Source organism: Hermetia illucens, chromosome 1 (assembly GCF_905115235.1).
Source record: "Hermetia illucens chromosome 1, iHerIll2.2.curated.20191125, whole genome shotgun sequence".
NCBI classification, from domain to species: Eukaryota; Metazoa; Arthropoda; class Insecta; order Diptera; family Stratiomyidae; genus Hermetia; species Hermetia illucens.
Genome location: NC_051849.1, coordinates 58938353 through 58953271, shown reverse-complemented (window position 1 = coordinate 58953271; position 14919 = coordinate 58938353). Strand labels below are relative to the sequence as shown.

Here is a 14919-nt window from a genome sequence, read left to right as displayed (position 1 = left end):
CACTCTAATGCTTTATTCAATCAGATTTTTCACAAATGGATATGAATTTGATGTTGGGTTCACACTTACAATATCAATAAGGCATAAACAAGGAATTGGCTTCAGACTGGATTTTTGTTGCAAAATAGCGGTGAAGACTAAGAAGCACTGCTGTATCATAGCGCCACGCAGCCATGATAATTTGTGACACACAATAGGAGAAGGCTTTCAATGATATCCTGCTCGAGCATGTGATGGAGAAATTTGATTTTAGTGGCTACAACAAGGATTGGTAAACTTTGACAACTTTAATTGTTCCGTCGTTAGAAATCCTATCTACGAATGCAAGTGGGTCATGAGATCCGTTGCAACAGATGTCCATGATGACATAGTGAAAATCGCTTTATAAGCTCAGTCTAACTCTTTTTAGCGATCAGTCTGCCAACTGTGGGCAAATCATCTTTTTAAGGGGCAACACCAATCTTACAAAATATAATACAGCACATATCATCATTGGGCCTTGATGACCGTAACAACAACGGTTTAAGTTTTCTAGATAGTTAAAAGTAATATGAGCGAAATTTTTCACCCATTGAGCCTCTGGTGTGGGATGACTACAATGTAGCTGATTTATCAAATAACTTGAGGTCAAACTTGAAGGCTTTATCCAGCTCTTTTAAAGGCTAATTGGTTCTCATTGGTACTGTTATTTTAAAAGGATCTTAATAAATACTAACTGCCGCAAGTTTACACAAAAAAAAAAATATCAAATAAGATACATATAATTTCGAAAATAAGAAAAGGCGAAATTGGTTTTTCTCGGGAAAACATAACATTTTCATATTAACAGAATACTCGTTGGCTTTAAATTTTTTAACCCTGATGAAATATCTAATGAGTAACTTCACAAATAAGAGAATTTAGGTATATGTGAACCAAGATGCTTCTATGTATTTTATGTCTCATAATTTATGAAATCTTGTAATTCAATTTAACTCCCAGACAACATTTTTATCGTGATAAATACATGCAAAGAATTACTAAATTACTTACTTCCTGTTGCCCTGCGGACCACAGAATGTACCGCATTTAGTGTACCCGTATTTGTATATCCCGTAACTGTGACAATTGAATCCTTCTTCGTGAACCCCTGAAAAAAAACATGACTTCAATCAATATAAATCATGGTAAGAATGGTAAAAAATTGAAAAGGTTTAAATGCATTTAGTCAAACTTGTTTAGCGTGTAAATTGATAATTTCCCAACCTAAACAATTTCATGAATGAAAGTATTTATTAAGGGTTTATTAGCGTGGGGACATCCATACATCGAAATTTTCGGATCTTCTTCTTCTTTATCCTTTGTCCCGATCAGAAGCGGGATAGGCTCATTTCTATCGACTGCATCAATATATTTGTCCAGCGTGGAAGATCCACTAAAGCGCGGAAACCTGAAACTTTTCTGGTCCCACATTTGCAACTCTCGCTGCCCTGCCCAGTTATCCCCTCCGTCCATTAAATTCTTTGGCTCCTTAGCTAACTCCCGCCAACTATCTTGTGATTTACTGTGCCGCTACTTTTCGTCAGTCTATGTTCCCCCTCCTTCCTCCGAATCCCTCCCGATAGTGGATGTAGCCTGCCCTGCATCGCCTACCATTCCCCTTCTTACTCCTATCCTTGTCGAGTACCTCATTGGCAAATTTGGTGCTAATGTCGGGCCTGGCTACGATGGTCTTCCAAACCTCTTTTTGCTCGAAACTGGTAAGTCTATCTCCCTTCCCCTATCTCTTATTTTCAACAAAAGTCTTGAAGAGAATCATTTTCTCGGCTTGTGAAAAGAGGCTCTCATCATCCCCATTCACAAAAGTGGCGATCCTTCGCTTGCCGAGAATTACCGCCCCATTTCCCCCCTCTCCTCCGGTTCCAAAATCCTGAAAAGATTATGTTAGCGACTGGTTGTCCGCCCACTGGCCAAGAGATAGTGAAAGAGCAACACGGCTTCGTTAAACGTAGGTCCACTGCTCCAACCTGCTTGACTTTACCAACTTTGTCGCCAAATGTCTAAATTCACGGCAAGAAGTGCATACCATTTACACTAACTTCGCTAAAGCCATCGACACCGTAAATCACAAGATACTTCTATCCAAACTTTCGTCCCTAAACGTCCCCATACCACTTGTTTTATAGCTTGCCTTTTACCAACCGATCTTGCTGCGTCTCTTTTGATGGCTTTCCCGGCTCCTTCTCCCCCTCTTCTGGCATCCCACAGGGATCGATTCTGGGTCCTGTTAATTTTTTCTTTTATTAACCACCTTCCTCCCCTCCTTACTTGCCCCTGTTTGCTCTATGTAGACGACCTGAAGCTGTTTTCCGCTATATCGTCGCCTATGCACTGACTGTCCCTTCAATCTAACCTGGACACTCTGGTTCGTTGGAGTTCGACTAATGGTTTAGCGCTAAACGTCAGAAAGTGTCACTTTATGTGCTAGTCCCTAAAATCGTCACCCACTTCTTTCTCCTACTCTCTTAACGGACATTCCTTATCCTGCTTACATTCCCCTCAAGACCTCGGAGTCACTTTCGGCAATAAGCTCCGCTTTGACACTCATTGCCTCGATGTCATCAATCGAGGCTATACACTTCGCTCCTCCTCTGGTTTTGACTCCATCCAACCCTCCTTATCTCCCTTCAATTCCCTCATGAGGAATACCCTCGAGTATTGCTCCATGATCTGGTCACTCTCCCGCAACTGTGATTGTCTTGCCCTTGAAAATGTGCAACGTAAATTCACCCGTTCCTTCTTCTTTAAGAAAAGCTTCCTTTTGTGGACTACCCCTCTTGCCACCGCTTCCTGAACCTCCCCTTCCTACAACAGCGTAGATCCTATCTAGATTTATGCACATTTGTTAAACTTTTCTCGGGTCTGATGGACTGCTCCGCTGCTGACGAGATCACCTACCGCCCTGCGTCTGATAACACACGTAGCGCAGACATTTTCAACGTGCTCTTCGCAGAGCTCGAAGTCTACTTTCGTTCGCCGATTCCTAGGTTTTTCCGAAATTACAACGCAGAACAGCTTGGTCCTTTTAACTTCTCTACTTTAAGTAGATTTAAACGTAGGATAAGTTTTTTGCTTTCTCCTCCACCTGAGGACAATAATTAATTTGAATTTACCCTGTTTGTTGTCCGTTAAATTAAATAAATAAATCGGTCATAGGCCTGACCTGGATAAAGTGCAGAAACTCTTAAATGGTGTTTGCGGTTTTGTATTGCGAAATTACAGTGCTTTATATTTAAAATTGCCTCCTGCGTTACAGTAAATTTGGTTGTTCGTGTACGACTTTCAATTCTTTACATGCAGGAGTTTTGCCGACCTCAAAATACTCTTCACCCCGATATTTACTCTGAAGTTAGTAATAGTACGTGGTATGTTATTTATATAGCATGTTGGTCCCAAGCCCAGGTAAAGCAGGAGCGTACTTTGCACTATCTTCAGTAAAACAAAATATAGGTGGGGTTATTCGACTATGTTAAATCCTACCTGATCTCTCTTGGTGACAGGCCCCAGGACAGGCCAACCAAGAAAATGCATCCAAAAAAAAACAAACAAAATGATCGTGTTGAGTGTCATACGCTTCGGAAAGAAGTTAGGGTGTTCAGCTCAGTCGACGCAGCAGGACGAGCCCCGGTCCTCGAAAGACAGAGCAACTGGTAGAAGCCCTTCGGAAAAGGCGCACCTACAAAAAACCCAATGATCTGGTGCCAAAACTGCGACATCAGCTGATTGCGCTATTCACTTCTTCATCGCATACACAGCACAAACAGGCCTGATGCCGAGAAAGATTCCTTTTGGCAATTTCTGGATGCAACAGCTTGCCGACTATATCATCGTTGTAGGCAACCTTAATGGTCATGTAGGTGAAGAGACAGGCGGAAATAGGTACCATGGGGAGAAGGGCTTGAAGGACGATATGAGGGTGGCGAGCGTATAGTGGATTTTGCGGACACCCATGACCTTATAATTATGAATACATGGTTGATCAAACGATTGTCTCATCTTCCTACATTTTAAAGGGGGAACAGTAAACCGCAAATCGACTATAGTCTCATAAGTGCCGACATTCTGCCACCGTCACTGATTGCAAAGCCGTGCCCTATGAGACTATGGTACTTCAATATCGGCCGTAGATTGCCGTCTTGCGAATTGAGACACCGATAAAACAGCATGGGGAACGAACTGCGCACGGCCGCCGCGCATTAAATGTGGCGATTTCGTGAGAAGAAAGTAGAAACGGTCTCACTTACGCAATTACCAACTATTGCGCATGTGGAAGAACCATGGAACCGAGTTAACGACACGATGCACAAAGCGGCGTTCATCGATTCTTAGCCTTAAAATCATAATGTTGAAATGAAGGCCCGTGAAAAGAAATGCCGTAATCATAGGTTTTTCGACAATACAACGCTCGCAATTGGAAAATTTTATAAGAATACGAACCAGGCATCAAAGAAAGCGATCGCTGTTACTTGGTCAGTCGATTACAAAGATCTGTACGAAACTTTACCAGGGGTATACTGGCACCATGGAACCGGGGATAGCTCCCGAGTTCAAATACTTCGGGACAATTCCTGTTGTATGTGCGTTCAGCTCGGTTGTTGCGGTTCCCCTATTGGGAGTTTCATGGGGGTTCGACGTGGTGTTGCGTTTCAACACGGGTGCCGTACTCCTTAGTTCGGTAGATATTTAGGTACGTCTTGCATCCACCAATATGGATACTTAGCCATGCACTCAGTTTAGACTGATACCGTTGTTGCTTGTCTCAACGGGGCTCTAATTGTGGTCACAAAATCAGTCCGTGTCTTAAGAAGATCGTAGGATTACGTCCCTGAGGCTGGTACCCACGCTAAACCATAGAGACATAACTGTCAGCGCTGTTAAAGTCGAGGAAACAATGAACAAATGAAAAGCAACAGGACCTGACTATGTCGACTCTGGAAAGCGAAGAGCTGAGACCCAACACTGTGGTTCAGTGAATTCTTCAATTGGGTTATTGAGGAAGGTAGAACAGTTCTACCTGTGGCAAGAAAGTGCCACAGTTTCAATAGCAGAATGTTTAAATTACCGTCCGATACGGTTGCTATGCATTAAGATTTTTTTAATGAATTCATGACAACGGCATTTGTAAAATCATTCAAATAGCCTAGATTCAAGACGGATTGGTCAAGATTTGCGGAACTACTGACGCAATCCACGCTGCGCGGTGGTGAAATACCGTGAGAACATCGCCCTCTTTACATCGCATTTCTAAATTCGGAGAAAGCATTTGACTGTATGCCACCCGAAATCATCTGGTATGCTCAACGACAACGAGCTGGGTTGAACTCATCTACTATGATCTGAAAAGTAAAGTTCGAAGTCCGGCGGTTGTATCAAAACCGCTTCTTGTCTCTGACGGTGTTCATCAAGGAACGTCGCTCTCTCACCATTTCTATTTGTTCCCATCCAGCGCCCTATACCTTACTTTATGCAGATTATGTTTTCTAAGCGTCTACCAGCAACTTGTTCAAAAATGGAATGATCGTCTCATGCACCACGATCTCAGATTGAAACACAGAATTTTTGACGACCGATCTTCACGAAAGTAGTAGTACCATCACTGTCAGTGGCAGTGATCTGCCCATAACTGGGCGATTTAAATATTTCGGGTCAATGCTATTAGCCAATGGAGATCTGCGCACTGAAATTTCTTCACGCATTGGCGCAACCTGGATGAAGCGACGTTCCACAGCTGGTGTTCTTTGTGATCGAGTATTAATGAACTTGTCAAATCTAAAATTTACCGCAATGTCGTCAGCTCTGTAGAAGGCGACCGAGTGCTGAGTATTGGCCGACTATAAAAGATAATGAACGATGTCTTGCAATAATGGAGACGAAGATGTTGCGTTGGACTAGTGGCATGAAACCTTTTGATCACATCCGAAGTGAGAATATTTACGGTTGATATGGGGTTGCACCGATCGAGGAAAAATTACGGGAGAGGCATCTTCGATGGTATGCTCACGCAATTCGCGATAATGAGAATTCATTTGCCAAAATTTGTCTGAACGTTGAAGACGATGGGAAACGACCAAAAGGCCGGCAGAAACAACCATAGTCACTCATTCTGACTCATTACAAAATCTCAGATGAGTTGTTGCGCGTCTAGAGCCATTTTAAAGTTGACGAATTTTACCAAACAAAATCGTGCTGCAGGAGAATTACATGAACAATAGTGCGGCTGTCACTGACTTAGGTTGAGTGAGTTTCGCTTTCCACTATTTCCTTTTGTATGCAGCGCTCCGAAGCCCTAACGCAACTGACATCAATGTAGGACATTATAATCGTCTATTCGAAACCAACGACTGGAAAGTAATGACATCGAAAAACACAGGCAGGTAATTCTAAAGTGAAGGTGAGAGCGGTAAGCGTACAAAAATATGGTAGAGGATTACCACCAAGTATTAACATTACCAGTCTTTCAAATTCTTGTGGTAACAGTATATAATCGTTAATACCACATTAATACAGTAATTCAACCCGTCCAAGTATAATAATTTGGCTTGATGGTATTACTTAATTCCTGATGTTATTAATTCTGACAGTAATTACTTACCACCAAATGAAGTAATTAAATTTTGCGTTGGCGGCTTAACACAAAGCCACATTAAATATTCCTTTGACACCAAGGATACGCAAAAGCGTGTCAAACGCTTACAAAGAGAAACAACTTCAATTACTTTTGTGTATATCACGTTACCAGGTGTGAAAGGTATTAGCCTTGGCACACGTTTTCGTACAGCCAAAACCTTGATCCTCACATACAAATTCAACGCGAAAGTACATCAGATGGTTTACATACATTGGCCTTAGGTTGCAAGAGCCGAAAGGATGAAGATAAAACCTTTGAATACTGAGAGAATAACTGACAGATTTGATTGAAAGCCAATGGTAAAATTTTAAATTTTTCGTGTATCTTTGCATTAGAATTCAAACTGAGGACTTTAAGGATTTCGGTTCCAAAGCTCAGTCGAGGTCGATTCTTGCTTTCGGTTGTTTATTTTCATGTTATTTGGTATAAATTTCGAGTTTCTGCTTTGGAACATGCCATTGAGTTGTTTGAGACGAAGAAAGTCAATTGTGTTCACCTCACTTGCTGGCTTTGCTGAGCTGGAACGCGTTGCCGAGAGGCTTCCACTTTATCTTTCCCGGGAATAAGGATTGATGCTGCCAGTTACGTGTTTTTTCTTACGACGTGATCTGTATTGGAATTATTTGAATATGTTATTCACATTTACAAGGAGAACTTCGGGTCGTATTACGTTACTATTGATTTCTTAACTTTTTGGTTTCTACCTCGAAATACTCAATTTGACATTTTGCAAATAAATGTTTGTTTGTCAAACGGATAATAGGTGGTTCAATATTATTGGTGCAATTGCTAATAAATTAATTAGTAATCTTGAAAAATTTGACAGCCTTCGAGCTCTCACTAAAGACCGATCCCATCATTTGCGTTTAAGGGGGGAAACCAAACTAGGAGGTCTTCAGAATCGAATCGCATAGATCGTTAGCTGTGTGTCGCTCCAAATGTTATTTCATTTTTACAAACAAAACCTTATTAAAATCGGTTCAATGTCTGTCCGTCTGTCTGTCTGTCACAGGCACTTTTCTCAGAAAAGGCTATACCGATTGACACGAACTTTGGTGAGAAGATGGAAACTGTGGACCCCCAGACATGCAGTGCGTGACATCCTCCTACGTTGAGATTTAGGGGGGGTCCCCATACATGTAAAAGGGGAGTGTAAATTTTTTTTCACCAAATATAGTCATGTGGGAAAGGTCTCGATTAGTACTTTTCGAAGCCCGTCTTAATTTTGAGATTTGTTAAAAAGGCGGGGGGTGGGAGGGCTTTAAAGTGATGATTTATTTAACGGACCCATTCTCAGAAACTACCAAACTGAAAAATCTGAAAAAAATCATGAAGCTGCCTCTATATGGTGGCCAGGCCTCAAAATACTCTGCATAACGATATCTGTTCAAATTAAGTGAATAATAGTATATTATCATATTTTTGGGAAAATTGAATAAAACCCCCCTCAAGTTTATCTCAGAGTTATAAAAGTTGGTAGTAGTATAAAATATAATATGAACCATATTATCTCCAAGTTTGATCAAAATCATACCGTTAGTAACAAAGTTACAATAGCTCAAAGTTGTCTTTACCGTGTAAATTTACAACCCGAAGTACTAAATCTGACATGCTAAATCCATATTCATAATGGGCTACGTACAAATGGGATAGTTCTACACTCAAATATACTCAAACAAGAAGCAAACAAAACCTTTCATACCTGAAGCGCTCAGCTTCCGGTTTCCCGGCTTGTTTTTATCAAGAATTGTTTAGTTCATTGTTTTGAAATTTGAACATGCTCTCAATGGAATCTTAAACTATACAAAAAAAGAATTATTTTACTCAATTTTGCATTTATTTGTTTTTTACTCCCAAGACTTCTTAAAAAAAAAATGATGTCACTCGACACGCAGACTACTATGGGGTTTCAATTCAAAAGGATGAATTTTCTTCTATTCTGTAGATTTGTCTCCATAATTTATAAATATTTTTAATAGTAATTAAAAGACGAATTTGTATTTTTTTTCATCGTAGTTTTTTTGTGTTAAATAGTTAAAGGAAATATTTGTTACAATAAAATTTAATATTTTGCAGGTTGCGCCTATCGTCAAGAGTGTAAAGAATATTGGTTTCAAATTTGACAGTATGTATTTTTACATAATGCGCAGCCCTTGATCAGCTGACTATAACAATCGAGGATTTTATATAAAAGAGACGACTGTCGACTTATTTTGATTTTTACACTTATTACGGCGCGCCCCATTCTTTACGCTATAGCTTTAGAAATATTTTAAATTTAAAATTTATTAGAATCGATTCGATGACTATCTTGTATGTCGGTTACATACGATTTTCTCGGAAACGGCTTAACCCATTTAGCACGAAATTTGGTGAGAACGTGTGATCTGTGAATCGTTTTATATACAACGGGTGCCATCATTTTGCAACGGATTTAAAGGGGCTCCCCATACATGCGAAAGGGGAGTGCAATTTCTTTTTTTCACAGAATATATAGCTGATGATATTTTTGATGTCGGGTGAAACGTGTAAATAGGGGAGTGAGGGCTAATAATGTGTGCCCCAAAAAGTGTAACAGGTCTCGTTCTATGAATCTGTCCAACCAAAAAATCTGAACAAAATTACAATGGTGCATCCACACGAAATCTAGATCTCGAAACACTTTCCATTCCAATATTTGCTTCAATCGCGTTTATAATAGTATATTTTAGAAATTTACCCGAAAACCTCACTTAATTTCACCCTAGAAGTAAGTGCGGTTATAAGTAATAATATATCGCATAGTTTTGGAAAATTTGATAAAAATTTAACTATTATTAGCAAAGTTATAGAAAGTTAAAATTATGTATTTCACTTAAATTTATCACACTATAAGATATGTATGATGTCATCATCATATAAAGTGAACTTATAAGAACGGCGGAGTTGCAGTTTCGATATACATATCTAGGAATATTTTGAATTAGAGGTATACTCGAATGGGAAAATGTGAATGTGAATGAATGTCTCACACAAGAAGAGCACAAAACCTTTATACCCGAAGCTTCTAGCTTCCTGTATTCGACTTTTTAAGGTTTTGTGTGAAACAAAACCTTATTAGAATCGAGACGGTGTCTGTCTGTCCGTCTGTCTGTCTGTCTGTCTGTCTGTCTGTCTGTCACACCCGATTTATTCGGAAACGGCTAGACCGATTGTCATGAAAATGGTGAGAGTATGTAATCTGGTGTTCCCTTTACATGCAGCAAGTGGCGCCATTTTGTGTTCAGTTTAAGGGGGGCTCCCCATACATATGAATGGAGGGTGTACATTTTTTTTTCACAGAATGTAGCCATGTGGGGTATCAAATGAAAGGTCCCAATTAGTACTTTTCGAAGCTGGTTCAATATTTGATATTGGGTGTAACATAGGGAAATCAGGGCTCAAAATATGACCCACAAAAAGTGTAACAGGTCTCGTTCTCAGAACCTATCCAACCGAAAAATCTGAAAAAAAATCACGGTGGTGCATCTCTACAAAATCTAGGCCTCAAAATATACCGGTTCCGATATCTGCACAAATAAGGTTAATAATAGTATATTTCCACATTTTAGAAATTTACCTGGCACCTCCCTTATGTTCATCCTAGAAATACAAAATTGGCATGCGTGTAATGAAGACCATAATGCACAAGTTGGTCAAGTTTGAAGAAAATTCAATTATTATTAACAAAGTTAAAGGGGATAAAACTTTACCATTTTTTGTGAATTTCGTGCACTCTATAACCTGCATGACGTCATCATCACATGTCAATTCGTCAATATCACGACGAAATGAGTTTTTATGAATGGGGTCGGAAAGAATTACTTTGTTTTAGTTTTTTAGGCCATTTGTATATGAATATCAATTACTCCAACCAGACATGTGCGTATGTATTATAGATATATAGTATATGCGTGCTAATGAACTTTGCGGATAGTGCCTAATTCAGATAGATACTCGTATAAGAAATCGGAAATGTGGGTACGATCAATTGACATACGTCCATATATGTGTACAGTATTCGGAAATAGGCAGTTTGTTGTTTAGGGTGCGCGTAATATCTATGGCTGTAAAATATACGTATGTCTCGTTGTTTGGGAAAAATATGAAGGAATATGTTTGATTTGTAGCTATATACGGATAGAAAAATGTGCGTTGAAATTTCTTACATAAGATGAACACAAAACCTTTATAACCGAAGCGCGAGCTTCCGGTATTCCGACTTGTTTCAACTGTCAAACTGTAGTACATACTACCTTGTGGAGAACCACAATGAAAGACTCTTTGTCACATATGTTTTTCGGATTTTTTTAGTGGGAAAAATTAATTGGAGGTATTGACTTTATGTCCTTGTGTAATTTCGTAACGCTATGTAAAAAGCATATTTATAAATACTTGCCGTGAGTCCCTTTCACGAGTGCACTTATGTTTATTGTCTCTGAATTTGTTTGTAATTAAGAATGATAAATGTGTTCATACTCGAAAGCAAACTTTTCAAATAATTTTTTTCAAAGGCGGTTTCTCTAGTTGATTTTTCATAACTTTTGGCGGAATTCAAACTCAAAAAGTAATAAACCAATCAGTATGAAATATGGATTTTAATCTTTTACAAAAGTATGGCGAATATCAACCCACATTTGGAATATCATAGCTTTAATGGTATTTTGTTTAGTAATTAGTTAAAGTTAAAAACCATATTCGTTATATGTCTCACAGTTGGAGAACTCTAGTTACGACCACCAGCGGTCTAATGCCGCAAGACTGTGTTATTTGTTATTAATTATTTCCACTAAAAAGGACGTAAGAATAATATTTCTAATGTGGTTTCGCCCCATTAAAAGATATTCACACCAATGAAATAGTTTCAACTATTCCGTAATAACTTTAAATTTAGTTGAGTAGTATAATCTAGATATTGCTTTTTCCACTAATCATGCCATATCAGTAACCCTAGTCCAAGATGAGTTGTTTTCAACATAAGTGGTGGTAATGGTTTCATATCTCCTTGAGAATCCAGTGCACGTAGTTTCTTTCCCTTGGCAATAACTAAAATTTTTCAGACTTTCCGATCTTTGAACAATTATGCCACGCAAGAGTGCTTTTATTATGCGAAGATTTATCTTATTAGACGTTTACTTCTGTCATTACAGCAGCGTGACCGTAAGTCACTTTTTAGGTCACGCTTGATAAGTTGCCTCGGAACAAAATCGTAGTCTAGATTTTGAAAAATTAGGATATTTTCTTCAAAGGGGGGTACTTTCGTCCTAATTGAACTGGTCCATAATCAAGCGGAGGCCGACCCAAGGCTCAATCAAACAAGGATCAGATTCAAATTGCCAACATTCAGTCGAACCCAAACAGCAGAACGACTACCTAGTTAAGAAATTGTGAGACACCAAATCGTCCTAAAATATCTCCTCTCATTCCAGTCAGAACCACTTTCGATTTCTTTACCTACTTTCTCCTTACTGCCCTTATAAATATTTTGATCTAAACAACCTCTCCAAATGAGATCTTTTCGTGGGCAGCACTCGGGCCACATGATGGTATTTGATTTTAAAAAAGAATTAAATGCTAAACACCTTTCGTGGTTGGTCACCTAGAACAATAATAGCGGCTGTCAACTACATCTTACTACACATGGTATTTTTCATTCTATCCAGGTACTCACTACCTATAATGTAAAGACATTCATACCTGGCTCATTACTAATAAGCAGCAACGGGAATGTAAATCCGAAACACTAAGTTTGAGGACGCGGTGGTTCATAATTGAATCTCTCAAATCTAGATTGTTCCGACTTCTTTTCCATAAAACCAAAGAGTATGAACCAATACAATAGACCGCGCGGTCTGTCAATACCCTGAAGTAGTTCAGGAGGTTTGTGATCAATTCGTGCCGATACCCAGCTTCCGTAGAGCATGTCCTTCCCGGACGACACCTTTCAAGACAGTCATAATAAGAAACCACTATTTTGAAATAGATACTCACCGCAGTACTTCTTCGTAAAGAGAAATACGTCAATCGCTTCCGTAACCACCTTTCCAATATTCAGGTAAACTCAAACGCGTGCAGGAGCTCAGACAAATATTCTTAGTTTTGGTAAGGTTGCCGGTCGTGATGACCTTCTTCGACAAAATGTATCCCTCCCTCCACCTTGCCTTCAAACAACAAATTTCAACGGGGCTTGTTAACTTTCCGTCCGTAATACGAGTACTTAAGAAATGCTCTATGTCAATCAGTCCGTGCGCTTACCGTGCAATTGCTGCTTACTGAACGCCCACTTTTTCAGTTGCTAGAAATGTTTCTGCGTCATGCCGGACTGACTTTCCTTGAAAATTAACCCAAGGACTCCCAGCAACAGTCGATTCTAATCGCGAAATAAGATATAGGAGGAGTGCGTCAAATTTTGATCCTGTCCACATCCAACGATTCATGAAATTCCTTCGATTTGGCCCTGAAGAGTGGTGTGGTAGTTCTGCTACTCCGTGTATGCATTTTCTTTAAAAATGTTTGCGTAGCCAAGAATACCTCGATCTTTCATATTGATTGGATGCTAGTACGACTGGATTTGCTTAAATTTATACCACTTTGTATAGTTACAATGGCTGGAACAGATTCCTCAAGTGCTTGGCATGCTCTTGAAGCGACTGCTGTTAAGGAAAATTTGTAAAGACCGAATGGTGTTGTGCTTTCGTTTCCGCTATGTCTTCTTTACCTAGAGGGTCGGGTAAAGCGCTTCTATCAGGTTTATTGTTGAGAAGACAATTTTCTGTAGAGCGCTTCGCCAAATTATGTACTTAACGACTCAGATCGGACGGTTGAGTGTGCGATTATTTCTACCTGATCTCCCCTGCATATTATTTTCAGGGACCATATGCAACGGGGCAGCTCGAGGATTGTTTGATGGACGCACTAATTCCCACTGGATCATGGCACCAAAATCTTTTTTTCCCGACTTTAATTTTCTCCAGAGCTAACTGCCTGGGTTTTTAAGCAATTGGTGCCCCCGGAATTTTGGGTGTATGATGCTTAGCTCGGTAGCATCCTTCCAGCTTTATCCGGCCGAATTATTCTCGGAAACTCTAACAGAATGTCATGTTACCAGGTTCCTCAACAATTATTACATTCTGTTATCTCTCCTTGGTAGGTAGAAACGACGGCTGTTATAAATCTCCAAGTGATAGGCTGGGGTTAGTGATTTCGGTAATTGGTGCCCCGTAGCTTCTTAAATCTCAAACGGAGTTTTTACACGGTTCTTTGATTTGGAATACGGGTAAACGCATATGTCGCATGCCCAATGAGGAACTGGATCTTCCTGTTTTTGTTGGACAAAAGCAAGTGAAGACTTCGGACCTAGATTCTGAACGAGATCGAAACCGAAAATGCCGATTTTCACATCCAGAACATTGCACTAATTTAGCCTCGTGCTTGACCGTATACAGCTCCGTTTGTGGTTTTGTACGTTGGCCTGACAATGTTGAACTAGCTGCATTTAGGCTGTTTCTATATGTTGGTATGTTTGACGTTGTTGCCGCGATGTTTACACCGGAAAAAGTGAGGATTCGGATGCGGTCATTTAATTTGCTTCATTTTATAGTCACTGATCATATCCAATATAATGCTGGCATAATTGCCGAAGAGCAGAAGAGAGATCTTACCATAGATTTCGCACCCGCGATTTTGAATTGCGGTGCCCTATGATCCTTGAAAGTGTTCTCCATCCGCGGCTGTATGAGCTATAAGAGTCACTAAAGGCTGAAAATCGATGCGACCTCCGAATTCTTCAGTCAAGATCGATTGACATGAAATTTGGGTTGGGGTAGGTAGGTAGCATAATAAACACAAGTTATATAGGCCCGCATCCCAGAGGGGTGTGGCACCCACCCTCCGGGTGAAAATTTCTTTTTTTCGAAATAACCACAGAATCGATTAAATGGTGAATCTTAAGCACACATGTTTAGTAAAATTTTTCGAGCTATTCATGATTCAAACATGTCGCTTTTTTTCGAAAAAATGCATGTTTTCAACGGTTTTTTGCAAATAACTCGAAAACCAGGCATTTTATGTAGAAATTAATGAATAAATCTTTTTATTTTTGCAGTTGCAATATGGACTGAATTATAGTTCCTCAAACGTAAATTCTTAATGCCTATAAAACTTAATACTTTCAAGGTCAGATAACACAAAACCAATAACTTCTAGTGGGAAATTGATTTAAAACTCTTTAACAT

At 39.5% G+C, this 14919-nt stretch overlaps 1 protein-coding gene across 1 annotated transcript in view; it reads right to left on the bottom strand.

Annotated features, from left to right (window-relative positions):
• Positions 1-14919, bottom strand: part of LOC119652275 (high affinity cAMP-specific and IBMX-insensitive 3',5'-cyclic phosphodiesterase 8) — a 485640-nt gene that overhangs the window by 230915 nt on the left and 239806 nt on the right. The window contains exon 4 of the mRNA XM_038056299.1: positions 1033-1129. Coding sequence (XP_037912227.1) covers positions 1033-1129 — 97 coding nt within the window. The remainder of the gene's footprint in view (positions 1-1032; positions 1130-14919) is intronic.